Here is a 21,026-nt window from a genome sequence, read left to right on the forward strand (position 1 = left end):
AAAGAGAAGGTAAGGAATAGAATTGGACACCTTGTGGTACCAGCGCTTGCTTACTGGCCCTAATGAGAAATGACTCTTAACCAGACTAGGAAGTCTGGGGCTGAGATGAGTTTATTCCAAGCATTATACTCTTATCAGAAACAGAATACAACGGCAGTTACCAGAATCAATACAATGATAGTTGCCAGGATACGATGATGTTTGAAAGCTATGTAAGGTGCATATGATTAATGTCTAAGACCAATTGTCCTGTCAAGCTTCTGCATGCTTCATTGACTTTTAGGGAACACAAAGAATCATGAGGTGGCCTGGATGCTTCACTGTCTGAGGGAGTGCCTCAGTTTCTTAGGAACTTAAAGGCACACCGTGCCCTAGGAGCTATGGACTCTAATCTGCGAAACCTATGATGTGTGCTTCTCAAGGCAGCTAGACCAGGCCAACACCACGGTTCCCAGAAACACCTCAGAGGCCAAGACCTCTTCGGGACTTTCTGATCCTTACCCTCAGTTTCATTGATTTAGACTCTGTCCTCCTGTGCTCCGGGAGTCTGGGAATAAGACCAGAGCAGAGGGCTTTGTGAAGAGATGCCAGCTCCTAGAGCCTCACCTATGTATTTCCCAGGGGCAGGCACGGATGCCAATGTGTTCATCATCATCTTCGGGGAGAATGGGGACAGCGGGACCCTGGCTCTGAAGCAGTCAGCAAACTGGAACAAGTTTGAACGGAACAACACAGACACCTTCACCTTCTCTGACATGCTGAGCCTGGGCCACCTCTGCAAACTGAGGGTCTGGCATGACAACAAAGGTAGCTACTGCCTGATGCCAGGGTGCTAAGGGGTAGACCTTCCTGGGACAGTGCTCCCTGGGTCCTCTGCCTCTCTAGGTGAGCAGACTCTGCCCACCCCAGCAGGAAGGCTATGGATCGCACCATTTGGGTGTACCATCCATTAGAGGGCCTGGGTTCCTAAGCAGTTGTTATACCTGAAGCTTAGTTCCTTCTGCTTTCTCCCTGGAAGGTTAATGATTCTTCATTTTTTGCAATATCAGAGGACAAATTCAACTTAGTTCAGGCATAAAAATTAAGAAAAAACAAGATTGGGTTGGGTCGATAGCTCAAGTGTAGCATAATTGTTTAGCATGTGCAAGGTCGTGTGATCTATCCCTGGAATGGAGAGAGAGGAGGAAATAGAGAGAAGGTAGGGAGGGAAGGAGGAAGGGGGAGAGAGAGGGAGGGAGGAAGGAAAGAAGAAAAGAAAGGAGGAAGGAAGGAAGGAAGGAAGGAAGGAAGGAAGGAAGGAAGGAAGGAAGGAAGGAGTCTCACCAAGTCTACTTTTCATGGATTTTCTATCAGTCTTACAACCCTGCATTTGAATGTAGGTATATTTATTTATAAATCTAAGCATGATAAAAGCCAAGAAAGAACCTCACATTTAACTCCAAGGTGCTTAAGTGCTTAAGAATAAATACTTTGTCCGTCGCTGTGATGGGTTCTGTGACCTCATGCCTTTGCCCACTGCTTTGCTCTCTGTAGGCATCTCTTTACACTGGCTTTGCACTGCAGCTTCTGTTGGACATCAGAGTTGAAGATTCATTGCCTGGCTTACCACCTCCATGCTTGCCACTCCCCCCAACTCATCTCTAGTGTCCTGAGTCGAGACTAGCTTCCCCCAAGTTGTCCGCTCAAGGTCCTCTCCTGACTTTGCTGTACCCTCACCTCCCACAGAGCTGTCTGCTTCATTTGATTTACCTCCTCAAATCTCACTGCGTGTGATTGCTGACAAACCCAGCTCAGGAGCTGGCTGAGCTTCCAGAAGGAGCAATGTCCCTGATTCCTTTCACCATGGGGTCACAGTCAAAGCATTTCCCATGCAACAATAAACTCAGATCAGGCAGAGAAGCTGCTCTTCAAAGCAGTCACATAATAATGCAGACTTGCCCAGCTGCCACAGCTGACAGGTTTCCTGCACCTATTTGGTCATTTGTAACCTGAACATCTCTGTGTTTCTGGTGGGCATGGGACTCTGTGAGGTATTTTGTCACTGAGACAAAATATCTGACTACAGCAAGTAGGAAGGCCAAATCTATTCTGAGCAGCATCTGAACCTTCTGTCCATGGTCAGCCAGCTCCCTGGCTTCTGACAAGGAACATAGTCAAGGAGGAGGGGCGTGGCCAAGGAAAGTCGCTCATCTCACAGCAGCCAATAGAAGCAGAGAGGAATGTAGGAAGGGGCCTAAGTGTTTGCCTTTCAATAGCTTCTCCCAAATAACCACCCTCCTCCACCAGGAAGTGCCTGGCACGGTCCCACCGCCTCTCGCCTCTCACACACCTGTTCACATTTTAAATCCATTCATTTCCTGGTGTAGTCAGTTTTAAATCTCTCAGGTGGCATCGCAAGGCTGTGGAGAGACACATTTCCATGGGACCTTCTCACATGTCTGTAGTAAGCCTCTCCTCTTCCTCAGAGGAGCCATCACAGAGATCCGAGTTCCCTTCCCCACTGCCATCTGCCAGGATCCTCCTATCAGTTGTTGGCTGGTGTTCAAAGTCTGAATGGATGAATGATACCTTCAATGTTTTCGAAGACTTGTCTTCTGCCCCAAATATTTTGAAAGATCAGGCCCAGCCCCTGTCAGGACATGCCACAGTGGCTTGCTCAGTCAAGACAGGTGTACAAACCCCAAACCACGTGTGTGTGTGTGTGTGTGTGTGTGTGTGTGTGTGTGTGTGTGTGCGCGTGCGCACACACACAGGCCTCATTAGATAGGCCTAACAGACTTGACTGGAGGGGTCAGCATGGAAGGAGAGGGTGAATGTGGTGAGAACTATGTCAACATTAGCTCCCCGCTAAAGGAACAACCAGAAGTCTCAGAACCCCAAATCCTCCAATCCTCTTCTGCCATAGCCTCCTCTAAAGAAGCCGCAGCACCAAAGTCTAATGCCTGAGGAGGAAGGTTTGGGATCCCCAAGCAGCCCAACCTATCAGCCACACTGTGAGATGGAGTTAATAACCTCCAGATGGGCCAGAAAAGAAGGTGGGGAAGAAATTGTGTCAACTAAGCCCATTTCCCTTTCTCTAAAAGGGAAGGCCATACCATTACTGAGAATGTTGAGAAAGGACCACACTTTCAGAGAAAGCAGCTCCCTTTGGGAGCCACGGAACTGTCCAAGGTTCTAACTGCAGTGGTTTCTGTCCACTCCAGACCCTAGAGCATGAGGAGGGGTTTGTGGCTTCAGGACTATTTATTTAGTTACTTCCTTTTTTCTTTCTCTCCTCCTTCATCTCTTTTTGTTTCTTCCTTTTTTTGTTTGTTGTTGTTTTAGTTTTTGAGATCTCACAGCTCAGGCTGGCACAAAATTCACTGTGTACTCCATTCTGGCCTGACTATCCTCTGGCCTCGACCTCATGAGTGTTGGGATTGTAGACGTTAGTGACTACACCAGGTGTGGCTATCTTCATCCTGGCCTCTGGTAGATACTCAGATGCTTGGCAAAATGGTTCATATCTCATGCATCCCACCCCAAACTGGAAGTGTGAAAGGCACAGGACTGCAAGTCCAGGCTCAGAGCTCACATCACTGTCCTCCACATATAAAATCTCCATCTTAGCCCTATTTACCTATCTATAAATGTATAACTCTAACCCTATCTACCTATTTATTTCTCACCTATTTTCTCCTGGGGCTTCCATCTTCCTTCACTGTGTATTTCTCACAAAGAACCTTCTAGAGTCCTCTTGGATGTTTCTGACTTCATGTTGTACCCTTCCTTCCAACCCGAGAAAGTAGAGGCTCACATCTCTCATAAGAATTCTAAGTCTTACTGGAGCATTTCAAGAGTCAAAGATAATGTTTCTTTCTAGTATTGTCCAAGTTTACATGTTTCTTGTGTGTGTCAGGGGGGGTCTTCTTACTTGGCATGATCAGTCCTTAATGAAACGATCAGCCCAGGCCCTCCACCACTGCAGCTCCAACAACCCCCATGGTTGGAATGGCGATATCAGCTACTATATTGTGACAGTCAGTTTGTCATGTTCTAAGTAGCTTTGTCATTTCCAGCCCATGATTGATAGACCTCATTGCTTTGCACCTGGGACAAGACAGGACCTCATGGCGGGAGTTGTGGCAGAGCAAAGCCACCCATATCAGGACCCAGGAACCAAATAAGAAGGAGGATGCTGTCCTTCTTTAAGGGTGCAGCCTTACATCTGAAGAACTTCACCAGGTCCTACCTCTAAAAGGTTCCATAGCCTCACAACAGTGCCGCCTGGATCCAAGCCATGGCTCTTTTGGGGAACAGTTCAGATCTAAACTATAGCAGGCAGGACTGAAGTCATGGATAAGGCTGAATGAGGGAAATGCAGCTCAAGCAAAGCCAAGCAAAGGTTTAGAGAAATTTGGCTTTGGAGTTGGATAACTAAAGGGAAAAAAGAGGAGGGGTGGAGAAATTACCTCTACAGGTTTTGGGAAGGAGGGGTTCATCTGGGGAACTCCACTAGCCAATGCTCCTGAGACCCTAAGTTGTGATGTACCGGTTCTGACTCCATAGACTCGTAGACATAAACGTAACAGAGGAAATATGAAGTAGCATTTGCTTTCAAATAGTGAATCAATTTAAAGTGGTTTAAATATTTCTCTGGGACTAGAAAGGTGGTTCTATGGTTAAGAGCACTTGCTGCTCTACAAAGGACTCGGGTCCAGTTCTTAGCACCTACATGGCTTTCACAACTGTCTATAATGCTAGTTCCAGGGGCTCCAATGCCCTCTTCTGACCTCCATGGGCATGAAGCATGCATGTGGTATACCTACATATGCAGATACAGGCTTAACACTCATACATACAAACAAAAAATAAATAAATCTTAAAATAAAATGTCTGTTTCTCCCTACAAATTCCAAGAATTTCTGGATGAGAAGTTTTGTTACACAGCAAAATATTTCAGGCCTGCAATGGAGAGATTGGAGGAGGACAGGCTTCTTTGTTTATGAGTTCAGGTTCATCAGACAAAATTGCTCTTCCTTGTCTCCTGAGAGCCCCTCATCTCCATATACAAAGCCAGGGAAATCCTCTCAGAAAGCCACATTCTTTGCTTTTTGGTCCTTGTTGTCATGTAGAATTGCCTTTTTATTTCTGAAAATTCCACTCCAATCAGAAAATATTGTGGTACATTTGAATTTAAGTGGTAGAAACACTCTAAGAACATTGTTTCCATTCTGAAATCTTTCTGTTTTTCTTACACTCTTCTCTTTAATAGCTCACTGTGTTTGTAGATCAACCATTTTTTAAATGCCACCTTGCATGAAGTTATGCATTTGGCCCAAACCAAGTTTTTCATATGTTGATATCCAAGAAATAGTTTCATACCCACAGTTCCCTTTTTCTGATACATTCTTCTGCATCCCTCAGAATCCAGGTTAGTTATCAAGTTCTTTGAGAATTTTCCCAACTATGTTGAATGAAGTTAGATGCCATCTACTCTCCACTCCTGTGCTTTCTATACGTACCTCTATTTGTAGTATGCTGATTGTGATGGTCTTGCCAATTACAATTGACAGACTTCCAATCTCTAAAGGATGGGGACATTGTTTGATTGGCATTCTCGGTGCCAGATTTGTACTTATGAGTCAGTAATAATTATGTGAGGGAGTAAACAGGTCAACCTTCTATGCCAGCTTCTTGCAGCTTCTGGGTCTGGGATGAATGGCTCCAGACTCTTTTCTAGACATCATGGAGAGCTCTTCCTCTTTTCTAGGTATTTGAACAGTTTCCAGATGTAGCAAATCATGTCTGATATTTAGTAAAGTGTTTTTGCAAAGAGTAAGAGGGTAGATGTTGTAGACCCAATAGTGTCTTCTTCTGCCCCTCAAATTCTTTCTCATCCAGAATGTCAGAGTACAATGTTTTGGGGGTATATTCTCTGTTGAGATTTCCTTTTCTAAAGTGACTCTAGCTTGTGTCAAGCTGCAGTAAAACCAGCCATCACACTTAACTTGCAGCTCCATGAGTCCTGCTGTCTTGGCCATTGTTCTTTCCCTGATGCCAAACCACTACCTGTTATATAACAGGGAATTAATGTAGTTTAGTAGAATTGAATTATATCTTCCTTTAAGGATCTCAAATCCTTCCATGTACTTTTTGCCTTCATCATAGGAGATTGTTTCCTCCAGGACTAAATATTTCTTTTAATAATAATAATAATAATAATAATAATAATAAAGGCTCTGGCCATAAATCTCAACTGAGCTCATAATTAAGACCTCTAGATGCTTACATAATTTATCCAGACAGTTATTGTGCACATATCTAGACTCTCTTGGCTTTCTTGTTGTATATTCTACTGTGCAAAACCCCAGCACCCAATTAGCCTGTTTATTCTCTCTCATTGCTGTCAAAACCCTTCAAGAGGAGAGAGAGCTTTCAGCACTGCGGACAGCGCCATTCTCGCCACACAGTAGCTAGAGGCTATAATCTCATTCAATCCCAGACTCCACAGAGACCTTGACGATGTTGATTTTTGCTTTGGATATCAAAGACTATCTGATGGCTTTGTCCTTCAAAGACTCTTGGATTCAAATAGATCTTGAATCGTTGACGTGATTCGCTTTTCCTTGTAGGCAGAGAGATGAGGTATCCTTTCCAGTCAGACTTTGGTCCTGAAAGCAAGATAATACCATGGGCAGGTGAACCTGTAAGGCTAGAACTTAAGTCCTGATAAGAATCAGGTCATCTGCTCAATTCTCTGCAGTAGTTTTCTCTTTCAGGGATGGATATTTAGACGTTCATAGAGGCTAAAACCTGCTGAGTATGTCTTTAATGGCTCTCTTTGCCATACTTTCTTCATATTAAAATTTTTCTCCCAACTCCATCTCTTCCTTGCATAGAAATGTGTTAGGATGAATGTATTTTGCTTGAGATTCCTCCACCAAAAGGTAAAGATTCTAAACAAATGTATTTAGTTAGCTTAAACCATAACGCTCTTATCCCCTGGATCTGTTACTGGGGGTTTAGATTAGTAAAACTTTTGAGCTTTGGGGAGAGTTATTTAATTTAGTGAAAACTTTTGAATGTGCACAGAAGTCAAGAAAACAGCAACATCAGCTCCCACCTACACCTACCTATTGCCCTAGCTTAACAATCATGCTTTATCACATCGACTTTAACCTTTTGGTTTTACCCTTCATCCTTGACCCCACTCAGGTTGCCAGAGCATATGAAGCTAATTCCTAAACTCCATGACACTTCACCCCGACACACTCACACTTAGTGTGTTTCTCCTGTGGAAATGGCCATTTCTCTGTAAAACCACACCACTGTCATCATACATTTTTTTTAACAATGATTTGTTAGAAATCACTCAACTTCTACTGTGTAATACAATTTCCCAGTGTGTGTCCTGGGAAAACTTACTTATAAATATGTGTGGGGTACACAGGAGGGCGTCCTGAGTATCGGAGAGATGCTGCAGATTGGCATGGTAGTATATGGGAAGAAATCTCGCTCGTGCTGGTGTTAGCGCTGGATTCCAGATGCAGTACTTGCAAGCCTGGTTGCTCCACTGTAAAGGGCGTCCTGAGTATCGGAGAGATGCTGCATATTGGTATGGTAGTATATGGGAAGAAAGCTGGATTCCAGATGCAGTACTTGCAAGCCTGGTTGCTCCACTGTAAATTTCCCCCATAACTCTCTCTCTCTCTCTCTCTCTCTCTCTCTCTCTCTCTCTCTCTCTCTCTCTCTCTCTCTCTCTCTCTCTCTCTCTCCCTCTCTCTCTAATGGCTTAATCTGCTCATGATCAATTAGAATTACAGATGTGATGTTATAACTCTGTCATTTCTTTCCCATGTACCAGCCAGGGGTTCTCTTTTAAAAACATTTGTCCCTAGGCTATTTGATTGCCATGAAATGCAGTTTGAAGAAGAAAATAAGGATAAATGATTAATTCTTCTACTTAATTCCAATTACCCAGATAGCTCTTACAGTCCTGAACAAATTGTAACAAGGTGTTTGTTTTTTAATTCATCTTGCTCTTCTTGCTTCCTCTAGTTAAATGAAAGCTCTGCTTAGTAAAGAATTTTTAACCACAAAATGACTGACATTTTTTGAATGCTGCTGGTCCATAGAAAGAGGAAGGACCTCAGAAAGCATTGTGGGAATGCTACAGTGTGCTCGCTTAGGCAGATACACTGAGACCTGAACTCAGATCTGCCAAATCCCAGGGGATTTCCTGTGGCAGCCTCTATGATGAAGCCCTTGTGTGTGTTTTAGAAAGATAATAGCTAGAATCTTGTATTCTTCCATATCCAGGGCTTTCTGATGCTTCCACAGCTCACTTCAAAGCATCCATGATCTTGCTGAGGAAATGTGAGTCACCCAGATGGGCTTTTTGCTTCTTTCGAGTTATTTTTAGGGAAGGTGTTGCTTGGTGAAGTGAATCTTTCTACCTGAGAAGAATCTCAATGGTTTGCACTGGATAAAAATACTGACAGTTGGCTTTTTGAAAGTGAAAATAATTTATCGCTTCTATGATCGTGGAATGCTAAGTAATATGATTAAGAGGTCATAAGACACAATTCCCAACCCTTGAAGTTAGAGAAGTCAGACATGAATATAAAAATAATCTTAACAGAATTAAGGCATAGTCATGACCCCAGCAGCAAAGAAACATCCCCATGGGCTTATATTTTAAACAATCTCCAGTTGGCAGTACCACTTTGAAGGCTGTAGAGCCTTTAGGAAACTGGACCTGGCTGGAGGAAATAGGGATGGCTGCCATTTGTTCTGAGTCTGTCATCCTGTAAGAGTCTTCACCATACTTTCTTGCTGTGTAAACCCCATCCTGCCTTCCCTACTGGGAGAACCCTATCCCCTGAAACAGTGAGCCCAAATGAACCCTTCCTCAAGTTGTTCCAGCTGGGTATTTGGGTCATGGTGATGATGAAAGTGACTAATACAATGGACAAGGGGCAGTGTGGGTATGGGGACAGCAGAGAGGCTCAGAGGCCGTTAGAGCCATGTTGTGCAGAGAATAGGCAGGTACTGACCATAGAGGAATAACTTGTCACCATAATGAGGAGAGGAGATGCCAAATGCATGCCTAATGAATCTGTCTCATAGGGGCTGATTGAAACCTGCTAAAGGAAGCATGGAGCCCTTCATCCCATCAGACTCAGAAAGTCGCTAGACTCATGGGCAGTAAGTAGCGCAGGGAAGTCCAGACTGTTACCAGCCTCACTCGTGGTTCCCCTCCTATCTGGGACACTGGGACCCCACAGTGATTCGGAGTTGCTAGACCTTCTACTCAAAGTGAATTTTAGGACATTTGGGGGGTAATAATCAATAATACTAGAACAGAATTCCTCCTAGGTAAGGCTGTAAATTCCTCTCCTAGAACTGCCGCCGCTGCTGTCTTCCTGTTCTCTCCTCTTCAGACTTGGTGTGGACTCACTGTGTAATAGGCTTTACTCAATAGCCTGTGTAGTTCAGCCTCCTCATCTCAGGGGCTTGCAACCCCACTGGCAAAGACAAGCAATACGATAGAGAATGATGAGAAAACAAAGTGGCTTCAGCTTAGCTAGGGGTGAGTACGTGGAGACAGAGCAAGTATTGAAGCCCGAGGAAATCCTGCAAACAGAGCCCTTTCCCAGAGGCGTCAGCCACGAGGCAGCATCAGCACCTGGAGCCTGGAGATCATCCCTTCAGGCAGTGGGTAAGCAAGAGTCTGTTAATCAAGGTATCAGAAATGCAATACAGGTGGCAGGGGAGAGAAGTGGAAAGGGATGCAGTTCTCAGGGGAGCAGCCTGGGACATTTTCTCGGACTGATGAGAAAGCCTCTGGAGAGTTTATTAGGTGGCATGGCAAAATCTGATCCGTGACTTTGAAATATCATTATGGTGTGTGGGGTGTTGTTAAGAGCACCATGCAGAAGAGAGAAAGTTGGGGAATTCAGCAGCTATCCAGAAGGAAGGACGAGGTCAGCATTTTGGGATCGCTGCAGCTCTGATTAATAAAGGGGCACACGTCTGTATTCCACTGTGGTGACCTGTGTGGAGCCTTTCCTCTGTGTGTGTAAACACATGGGGACATCGAAAGAGGACTTGGCAAGAGGTGAGCTCTCTAACAGCTAGTTTCAGGCGATTCCCTATTGGTCCACCAGGCACCTAGGGTTGGCCATCAGATGGGCATTAGACTCTGTCTGACACGCTCAACATTTCCAAAGCAGGGCAAGAAAATCAACAGAGAATACAAGGAGGCTTCTTTTATGTAAGGGGAGTTGGGAATTCGTCTTGGTTTAGGGGAAAGAGTGGCAATGCTGAGTTCTAACAGCAAAGGGGAACTGGGTGTGGCTGAGATGACCCCCACACACTACTCATGGCCGAGCACAAGGTGAGGGAGAGCCCAGCTTCTCTTCCATATGGATCTCTTTCAACCCAGCCAGCAATGTGTCTTCTCTGTCTGTGCCTCCCTTCTGTGTTCTACTGAGATGCCTCGAGAGAAAGGCTCTGACCGTCATATTCCCTCATTTCAGTGCTGCACGCATGGAGTTCCGTGATCAGCTTCATGGCTACCAGAAACCACCTCCAACATGCAGCCAATCCATAAACCTACAGGTGGGGTGGGCCCTAGTTTGTAGAAAAACGAGAAAGACACGAATAAGCTAACTCACCTCATGGCTGCCTAATGCGACAGTGTTTTACACCTCACTCCTATGAGTTCTCTCTGCTTCCTTCTTCAGTGAAGATCTGATTTTACAAAAAAAAGCCAAGAAATACAGTGAGACATAAACAACGCCAAAGACCTTTGTAAAAGCCATATGAAACCTACAGCTGTAGGAGCCTCTTAAAATAGATTTGCAACTCATAAAGGGAGTCTAAATGGAGCCACCTTGTACCGGGGAGTAATGCCTCTCCAGATGTCATAGGCTATGAAGCACAAAGCCAAGTGCTGAGTGTGGGTTGGGGGTTCTATAAACCCACAATACAATGCAAACTATTGCCATTGCTAATTTGATGCAATGATTTTACTTTGAAGACACCATATACTTGAGTCATAGAAGACCCAGAGAAATTAAGCTGGTTCTAAGCTGGAGCCTTCCTCCCTGCTGGTTAGCTTCCATGGCACCAGAGGTGCTATGTTGGGAGAGGAAAGTCAACAGCAGCCTTACCCAGCTATGGTGCTGAAAGATGCAACAATGACTAGCCTGGCATGCTCTGCCCATTGCTACAATATTGGTCAAATGTTTTGAGGATAACCAACTGCTTTATGATTAGATATAAGACCTATTCCACAAGACAGAACTAATATCTGATACTGTGAACTGGGCCAAGAACCATGGCTGGGCAGGCTATAGGCCCTAGAGGAGAATTCAGCTTAATGGACATAGTATTAAATTGCCCCCTCCACAGTTATCTTTATACAAATAGATTAGCACATCACTTAACCTTCATCAGAGAAGCGTCTTTTTACAATACATGTTGATTAATACAGACACTGATAACCAGTCAAAGCACAGAGAATACATGGTGTCCTCAACCTTTAGCGTGACATCTGTGCCACACACCCTAACATCCGAGGCACAGGGATTGTCACAGAAGATGGAGAAGGAAGGTTCTAAGAGCCAGAGGTAGAAGAAGGCTTCTGTAAAATAGTATCTTATGAACATGGCTGGGGTGTTGCACACATGAACTCACAGGGGCCATGGTTTTACACAGAGGACCAGCATAAGAGCAAATCAGCCTAAATCCCAGCATACATGGGGAGGGGCTTACAAATTCACAGCTCCAGAGCTACTAGCAATTGGTGGGTGCTAGGGGAAGAGAGCGAGCTTCAGATTTAGCCCCTGATAGGCTACCAGTGTTCCAGTGCGTAGCCCACACCCACTTGCATAGTGGCAGCACTAAGCATGCTCAGTGGGTTTCTGAAAAAATACATGAAGTGGGAGGGAAGTGGTGAGGACTCCGGAGAGGGGACATGAGAATGGTTGCAATGGAGAGGATGGGGCAGATTTGATCAAAACCCTATATGCTTATATATGAGATTCTCAAACAATATTTTTGGAAATTTGAATAATGCCAGCATATGCATCCCACCCATGAATGTAGCATCCACATCCTGAAATCTATAATTATTTCATATACTCCTGGGAACAGAAGCAGGATCTCTAGAGATGTTAATTTAGATGGTATCTGATCTGAGAGAAAGGTTTCTTTGTAACTGTGGAACTGCCTCAGAGCTCTAGGTGGCCTGAGAGACAGGGGTGTGGGAGTAGAACCCAGCTGTGTGCTGCTTGTGGGACTGCTTTGTGGACCAGTTGTGAGTAGCAAACATTATCGTACAGCCTGCCAAAGCCCTGCGGTTGCTCTCTCTGTGGGACCTGTGATGCTCCACGCTCTCAGTGAGCTTGAGTTAGAGAATGACGGAAACAGTGGTAAGTCACACACGGCTGTCAAAGCAAACCCACACTGGCCCACATGCCAGCTCTGCTGTGGTGGGGACACTTCTGAGAAAAACCCCGCCAGTTACAACAGAGCAGCTCCATGCTCATGATCAGCCCAAGATGTGTCAAATTCAGGAACACATCCCCGGAAATGGCAGCTTCTGGGACCTTCAATGACTGCTGAACAGGTCAGCCAAGAACCCCTGATGTGGGAGAGTCTTCTGTTTGTGTTGATTTCATTCGTTAATAAAGAAACTGCCTTGGCCCATTTAATAGGCCAGCCCTTAGGTGGGTGGAGTAGACAGAACAGGAAGAAGAAAGTAAGGTAGATGGCTCAGACAGATGCCTCAGGCAACCTCCATGCCTCGCCTCTCTGGGGCAGATGTGATGAAGCTCCAGCCCAAGATGGACGTACGCTAGAATCTTCCCAGTAAGGCACCACTTCGTGTTGCTACACAGATTATTAGATATGGGTTAATCAAGATGTGAGTAAGAGGCTGGAACTAATGGGTCAGGCAGTGTTTAAATGAATGCAGTTTGTGTGTTGTTATTTCGGGGCATAAGCTAGCCAGGAGGCTGGGAGCGGGGCCGTGGGAACGTGGCCCGCTGCTCCCCACTACAAACCCCCAGCGCAAACCCTAGTTATTCTCTCCGCATTCACTGAGCAACTAGTGATCTTCCAGTTTAGACTGAGCGCTAAAAACCCTATCGAGACTCAGTCTGCGCATGCACATCCCTGGTCACAGGGAAGAGACACATGTAAGTAAGAGCAACACGAATCTGAATGTGTATACCCAAGATAGGTGCACCACGGAGCATGGGGGACTCTTTGATATAGCCTCTAGAGTGATGGAGGAACATCAGGGAAGGGTTCCTGGTGGAGCTAATACCTCAACTGATGCAGGGGGTCATTGATGGGAGCTTGGAGAACACAGATCAGGAAGCAGAAGAATCCATCCTTTAGTTAAGGGGCTCCCAAAAGGTCTAGAAAACCTCCATCATGAATCAGATGGAAGCAACAAGCCTTGTCCCTTGGTGAAATGTGCACAGTGGACAGATTCTCAGTGGAAGAAGTTTGCAGGAGGAAGGTATCGCAGTTTCTTGGAGCCCACAACTGAAATCTGATGCATAAGTCCTCTAAGCATTTTTGCAAAGACCCCTGTGTTCCTCACGTTGGAGGAGTACTTAAAACTACCTAATCCAACTAGTCACACCATCAACAAGGATGCCAGACCACAGAGAGGACAAGGAGTTTGTCCAGGGCCACACGGCTAAGGATGGAAGAAGGGAGGTCTTGAGAGGGAGAAGGGGTACTTTCCACTCCCAGTGCTCTCTTCCGCAGGAATATTTCCCGGCTGGCACCTGAGCTATGTTGACGTGAAGGACAACTCCCGTGATGAGACTTTCCGCTTCCAGTGTGACTGCTGGCTGTCCAAGAGTGAGGGCGACAGGCAAACCGTCCGCGACTTCGCATGTGCCAACAATGAGATCCGTGAGGAGCTGGAAGAGACCAGTACGTGGTGGGACTGTGTGAGCCCAGCCCACTGTGACCTCAGGGCTGACTTTTCTAGTTGAGGAGGGGTTAGCTCAAACGGGACAGGGGTGTGTGTGTGTGAGCAGGTAGGCAATGGAATGGGAATGAGATGGGTTCATGTGATTGCAGAGGGAATTCCTCCATAAACTCCCCAAGAGTGGATTATTAGAACTGCTAAGATACTCGTGGCCCTGAATCACAGGTACTATCGAAGGAAAACCCACTGAAGACAGGCTGCAGCTGACCCAAGGGCCAGGCAGGGCATCTGTGACACTCTCTCAGGCTATTTTTACGCCATGAATTGTTCTGACTGATGTGTGTGATGACAACTGCCAACCTGGAGTTTCTAGAAACAGAAGTCAGGGAGAGCAAGGGTCCCCACCAGACAACCCCTCCCATGGAAGATACAGAGAAAAAATGAGTGATCAGTTCCTGAGGTGAACAGCCATCAAAGCTTTAGAAGACATTTCTGTAATACCCAGGGCAGCATCTGGGCCTGGTGATGACAGGAAAGCTCACCAGAGGCAGATCCCGATTGAAGAAGGGATTTTTCAGCCAGTTGTTAAGGCAGCCCCGCAACATCTCAGCCTCTTCACAGCACAGTTTCTTCTCACTCCTGCAGTGTGGAGTCCAGTGTGGGAGTCGGGTGAGCTGTCTTCCGTGGTGTGATGTAGGGGCCTCAGCTCTCTCCACCTGTGTCTTTGCCGTTTCTAAGACGTGGCTTCCACATTTCTTGCAAAAGGGAAACTCAAAGGCCCTCTCCCTGTGATCTCAGCATGCTAACCCGTGTTTTGTTTGGGAGAACTAGTCTCATGGCTATACCAGATGCAAGAACCATGCCCCAGCTGGGCATCTCTTGGCATGACCACTATATGCTTTGACAGAGAGGTGGGCATCTTGACTTGGACACTACACACCATCTCTGCCAGGCCATCCACACTGCCCCATGGTTGACCTAGTTGTCTCGAGAGGCAGTGGAGATTGTTGAACATTGATGAACACTCTCTCAGAGGGAAATAGAGCTCTAATTTGCTGAGTTTCTCTAAGGCAGAGAACTTATGACCTGTTCAGAGGATGCGTTCACTGCTTCTGTAATTGGACTTTCTAAGGGTTATTGGGTGCCCAGTTTTGTTTTGGATGCTGTGGGTGATATACCTTGCTTTGTGACATACACAGATCCAGGGCAGTGTCACTCATGTGTGTCACCCTCTGCAGTGCTGTGGACGTTGGGGCTCAGTGAATGGATGCTGGGTGAATGGAAGCAGCACTCTCTTCACACAGCGCCTTGTGAGACACTCAGAGGGGGAGCTTAAGCTCCTCACACAACGTCAGAATGAGCAATGGGGACTGTTCAGACCATTGGTGTTTAGAAGAGGAATACTCTGTGAAGCCCGTCTCCGTTGCCAACTCTCCCTCTCAGATTTCCAAACAGCCAAATGGCTGCCATTACTTGCAGGATTCAGGCTGTTGGGGGTGGAGTGAGTTCTGTAGGTGCAGAAAGTAGGAGAGCAGAAGCAGGGAGCCAGGAGAGGGCCTGGCCCCACCTGTCACTGTAGTGAGTACGCAGGAAGCGTCAAGGAAACACCTGCACTGCTCACATGGGGACAGACAGGTAGCCACACCCTTGTTCCTTGGTGCCAGCTGGTCCTGGAGGTCTCATCCACTGAACTTGGTCCCAACTCTCATCTGCCTTTATGTAAGGTCAAGACAAATCCACACTGGGCAGTCAGAAGTGCCATGCCTCACTCTGATTTCAGAGGACATTCCCATTCCCTCCCGGAGTTTTCCTGCTGGTGACCCTGGGGTCATTTTGGGCACTCAGTCTGTGAGTCTAAACAGCCCCTTGATGTTGACAAAGCCTCCTCAGTGTGAAGGAATTCTCTACCACATTCTCATTGAGCTCTGAAAACCCCACATCTACCCTAAAGAGATGCAATTTACACCTCTGTGTCAAAAATTAAGGAAAGGTTTTGCAAGGCCCACTGCATGGTTCTAGGATGCCTTCTCCCTATGGGGCTTGGCTGGTGCTGCTGATCTATCATCATATCAGCCCATATCAGCCAGCTTCCTGTTTCCAGGCTTCATCTCCAATTCTCTGAAGCTGCTCCAGCCATCTCTGAGCATTCATCCCTGCATGCAACTCCAACATACACCCAGAGCCAAGAGCTGCCAACACTCTTCACATATAATCCCAAGGTCAAGGCTTCAGGTGGTGCATTGCGGTTTTTCCAAGGTCTGGCTTAAACAGCGAAATTGCATGCTCATGTGTGTGAATGTGCACACGCACATACCTGGGAGGACACACGTCTCTCCTGCTGGAGCACCCTCGAGCCGAAGGGGGCCTTTGCCTTTCCAGCCTTTTGTTTTCCTGTCTGCTACTCTCATCATCCTTTAGGTTTGCTTTGTCAATTCGTCTGCCCTGTTTCCAGCTCCAGTACGGTCCTCTGCTGGCCAGTCTCTGGGGATGGAACACTCACTGCTCGGCTGGGTGTTGGAATCCACCATTCATTGTGTTCTTGAAGCCTCCACCCTCTGATAGGCCCGACGGAAGCTTCTGGGAGTGGTTAAGGACTCTGCGTAGCACATACCTAAAAACCTTATCTTTGCTGGATTCAGGAAATGTGTTTGCTCCCAGAACTTGGAAACCTGAGGTGGCTCTGGCTCCAACTCTGCTGTCCCCAGAGGTGCTACTGGTGTCAGGGTGACTCTTCTCAGCTTGATTTCCTCCAGAATGTTAGTGCCAGTTTCCCTGAACCCCAGGAAGCTGGCTGCTGGCAGTGCCAGCCTGAATTCTTACTGCTGACTAGTCTCAGAGAAGGAAGACAGGACATGTTCGGGAGAGAAACTCTGCCCATCCCAGCATGTGCTAGGGAGCTCCAGGGAAAGGAGGCAGTAAAATTTGGATGTCAACCGGAAGCATACTGCCCTGCCCTGTCATTTTTCTATGGCTGTCATGTGTTTCTGTCGTTCTTGTCTCAAGACTGCCCATCCGTTTATTCTGTCTGTGTAAGGGCCATCTCAGACAAGCGTTTGATGTGGACTCCTGTATGCTGGCGCCATCCCTGGTCTGGATCACGTGCCATGCCTTCGCTCACGTTCTTCCCTCTGCCTGGGAACATCCCTCCGTCCTCTCCTCTGCTCCTTAGTCACAGCTGTCCTCAAGGCCACGCTCAAGGGCTCCCATCCTCAGGAGGCTGTGTTTGGCCCACTCAGTTATTCATTCCTTTCTCCAGTAAATATTTACCCGCACAGCAGGGTGTCGGGTGTAGGATGTGGGCTGGGGAGGAGGGTCTTGAAGAGATTGCCCAGCAGTTAAGAGCACTTGCTGCTCTTGCAGAAGGCAAGTTCAGTTCCAGCAGCACCCGTATGGAGGCTGTAAGTACAGGGTCCAGCGCCCTTTTCTAGCATCCTCAGACACTGCATGCACATTGTACATAGACATGCATGCGGACAAAACACCATGAACACGAAAGAAAAATAAATAAAAATTTAAAATGTATTTACTGAGGGCCCGCCATGTGCCGGGCACTGTTCTTGGCAGTTGGAATGTTGTTAATGGACATGAGTGCTTTGGGGAAGGGGAAGGAGGCACAATAAGCCCCGATGGATAAATGAAATGGCGTATGGTGCTTAAAGATGGTAAGAGTGAGGCAAGGCTGACCGGCAGTGGTGGGGACCAGGCTACCACTTTAATTAGGGCACTGGCATAGACCGCCCTGAGAAGGTGAAATGGAAAAAAGCAGGAGGAGGTGAGGAAGAAGGGACACGTTCAGGGGGAGAGAGGGCGCGTGGAGGAGCTCACTCTAAGCAGGAGCTCGGAGATCAGAGGCTAGAGACGGGAAGAGAGTGAGTACTAGGAGCTGAGATAGGAGAACGCATGAAAACAGCTCTTCCCCTAATACAGTGGCACCCTGGCTCCAGGAGCCCCTGGTCAGGGTTGAGCTTGATGCCTGGAACTAGAAAGCAAATTCTAATCACCTGCCTGGTACTCCTGACACTTGGCATCCCTTCTATGGAGGTTGGCGGAGAGGGGCTTGTGCTGTAGGGGACAGCAAGGCAGGGGCTACTGTGAGGCTGGGGGAAATGGAGCTGTGTGCTCTCTGGACCCCTTAGCCTGCTGGGTCTTTGCAGGGTCCTTCCTTAGCCAGGCCTGCCTCTTTTCCCTCAGCTTCTGAGGATGTGGTTTCTTACATTTTAGTTTAGTGGCTCGTTGGCTATGAGAACCAGGCCCCAACATCTCTTGAGAGCCCCTCCTAACCTGCTTTCTTCCCCATGGCTGCCGTTCCCATGCCTGCCAACAAAGAGGTTGCCCACTGCAGTCCCGGAGTCGCCGGTTCTGATTATAGTGCCTGGGCATCAGCAAGGCTAACCTGCCTCCTACATCTAGACTGTGGCCTAAGGCCAGAGAACATTTCCCGAGGGGGAAGGACTGGCTGATGGCAAGTGGCTGCTTCCTGCTGCTGACCCTCTCCCGCCTCCTCCCTGCAGCCTACGAGATTGTCATAGAAACTGGCAACGGGGGCGAAACCAGAGAGAATGTCTGGCTCATCTTGGAGGGCAGGAAGAACAGATCCAAGGAGTTCCTGGTGGAAAATTCTTCCAGGCAGCGGGCCTTTCGGAAGTAAGGAGGGTGTTTGATGGCATGGGGGTGGGGAGAATAATACAGAGAGCTCAATAATCTCCCCCACTGAGGGGTTTACAAATGGACTAACCAGAAAGAACTTGTTGAGTACCTGCTGTGTGTCAGACCAGCAATTCCCTTGAACATATTATCTCACGTCCCTTGAATACCTACTGTGTGTCAGACCAGCAATTCCCTTGAACGTTTTATCTCACGTCTCAACCCAGAGCTCTCCCCTGCTTCTCCTGGGAGGCCTTAGTGGCTTGAACACTGCATCTCTGTTCCTGCCAGAACAACAAAGTCTCAACTCCCCATCCCTACCCCCACGCCCCTACCCCCGCTCAACCTCCTTTATCTTAGCCCAGAAAGCTGCCATATGAAACAGAATGGCTTACAAAAACTGAAATCTCTTTCCCAGATTCTTGATGCTGCTGGCAGATTTGGTGATACTTGCCTCCTGGTTCTCAGATGGGGGTCCTCTCACTGTGTCCTCCTGCAGCAGACACGGTGCGGGAGCTCCCTGGGGCTTGTTCTATAAGATTCCATTCACAAAGTCTCCACCCTCACCGCTTACTCACCTTCCAAAGGCCTAGCTCCAAATTCTGTCACACGGGATTAGGTTCCAACATGCAAACTTGGCAGGATGGCCCATTCTGTTTACCTCAACCTTTTATTCGAGTTTCCCTCTGGTGAGGACAGAGTCTGTGCTCCTCAGACTGGTACCAAGAGATTGCTCACACCCTGCCTTCTCACTACCATGTCCTCATGGGTTCAGATTCCATCCAGGTAGATTCCCCAACACCCCACTATGCTCATCGTAAGATTATTCAAAACTTGGCCCTTAGTAGAGGGTTCTTCCTTCTCCACACCCGGCCAGCTCCTCAGCCCCCCCCCCCCCACCATGTTCCAGCCTACTTAGTGATTACATGCTGGAACCCAGGAGCTGGGGGAACTTTTTCATTGTCTCTGTCTTGATTTAAAACTAGCCCAAATCCCTCACGGAATGCCAGGCTGGCTACTGCATTGCACGCTCCTTCCATGCCATCCTGGAACACAGTAGGTTTTCCCTAAGTGTTTGCCTGCCTCACTAGGCCTGGGCAGCTCACTGATCACATCTTGGTTATCTGCAGGGGGAGCACGGACACATTTGAGTTTGACAGCATCTTCTTGGGAGACATCGCCTCCCTCTGCGTGGGCCACCTGGCCAGGGAGGACCGATTCATCCCCAAGAGAGAACTTGCCTGGCATGTCAAGACCATCACTGTCACTGAGATGGAGTATGGAAATGTGTACGTACAGAGCTGAGCCTGGGGTGCAGTGCGCACTTCAACCACACGTGGGTGAGAGGGCAATGTGTGGGAAGGTGTGTCCTTCGAGACCAAGGTTACCTGGTTCATGGATATAAACCTGTAAGGCAGGACAGAAGAAGCAGTTGTTGTGGGCTAGGGCAGTGGTTCTCAACCTTCCTAATGCTGCCCCCCTTTAATATAGTTCCTCATGGTGTGATGACCCCAACCATAAATTTATCTTCGTTGCTACTTCATAACTATAATTTTGCTGCTGTTATGAATCATAATGTAAATATCTGTGTTTTCTGGTGGTCTTAGGTGACCCCTGTGAAAGTGTCATTCAACCCCCAAAGGGGTCGCGACCCATAGGTTGAGAACCCCTGTGCTGGAGGTATCAGAACTATGTATGTATCTACCACCAGAGACAGGAGACTAGATCATGTGACCTTGGGTGTCTCCTGCCTTTCAATCCAGGAAGGTTCCCTTACCAGGACAACAAGAAAGGCACACAGCAGCTCTCAGAGCCTATTCTTGCCCCTTCCTTCCTTCCTTCCTTCCTTCCTTCCTCCCTCCCTCCCTCCCTCTCTCCCTCCCTCCCTCCCTTCCTTCCTTCCTTCCTTCCTTCTATAATGACACAGAGATGATGTTTGTATGCTGGAGGCTTAGGAGCTCTCAATGAGGATAACTAGTATGGGCAAGAACAGGCCACTCAGGCATTCAATACACACCTGCTCTCCAGGTGCTTTGCATTTCTGCCATCAGGGTCTTCTGGAGACTTGGCCATTTCTGAGAGAGTAAAAGCTGCCTTAGTAACCTAAGCAATGGAGCTACAACTGTCAATTGGTATAGTTAAAACCACTTGGTACTGTTACAACAGGCCAGAAAATACCCTAAGGCAGTGGTTCTCAACCTGTGGGGCTTGAGCTGTCCTTTCATAGGGTCGCCCAATGCCATTGGAAAACACAGATATTTACATTATGATTCATAACCGTAGCAAAATTACAGTTATGAAGTAGCAACAAAAGTAATTTTATGGTTGGGGGTCACCACAACATGAGGAACACATAAAGGGTCACAGCACCACTTCTCTATGGCACTGGAAGGCCTGGGAGACGCTGAGAAGAAAAGGACGCCTAGTGGAGAAAGCCAAC

General features: G+C 47.3%; 1 protein-coding gene across 3 annotated transcripts in view; it reads left to right on the top strand.

The window, feature by feature from the left end:
* Positions 1-21,026, top strand: part of Loxhd1 (lipoxygenase homology PLAT domains 1) — a 153,128-nt gene that overhangs the window by 122,746 nt on the left and 9,356 nt on the right. For all 3 annotated transcript variants that reach the window (XM_038331143.1, XM_038331144.1, XM_038331145.1), the window contains 4 exons: positions 622-807; positions 13,774-13,944; positions 18,454-18,586; positions 19,717-19,875. In XM_038331143.1, the coding sequence (XP_038187071.1) occupies positions 622-807; positions 13,774-13,944; positions 18,454-18,586; positions 19,717-19,875 (649 nt within the window). The remainder of the gene's footprint in view (positions 1-621; positions 808-13,773; positions 13,945-18,453; positions 18,587-19,716; positions 19,876-21,026) is intronic.

The sequence above is a fragment of the Arvicola amphibius genome, chromosome 5, assembly GCF_903992535.2.
Source record: "Arvicola amphibius chromosome 5, mArvAmp1.2, whole genome shotgun sequence".
NCBI classification, from domain to species: domain Eukaryota; kingdom Metazoa; phylum Chordata; class Mammalia; order Rodentia; family Cricetidae; genus Arvicola; species Arvicola amphibius.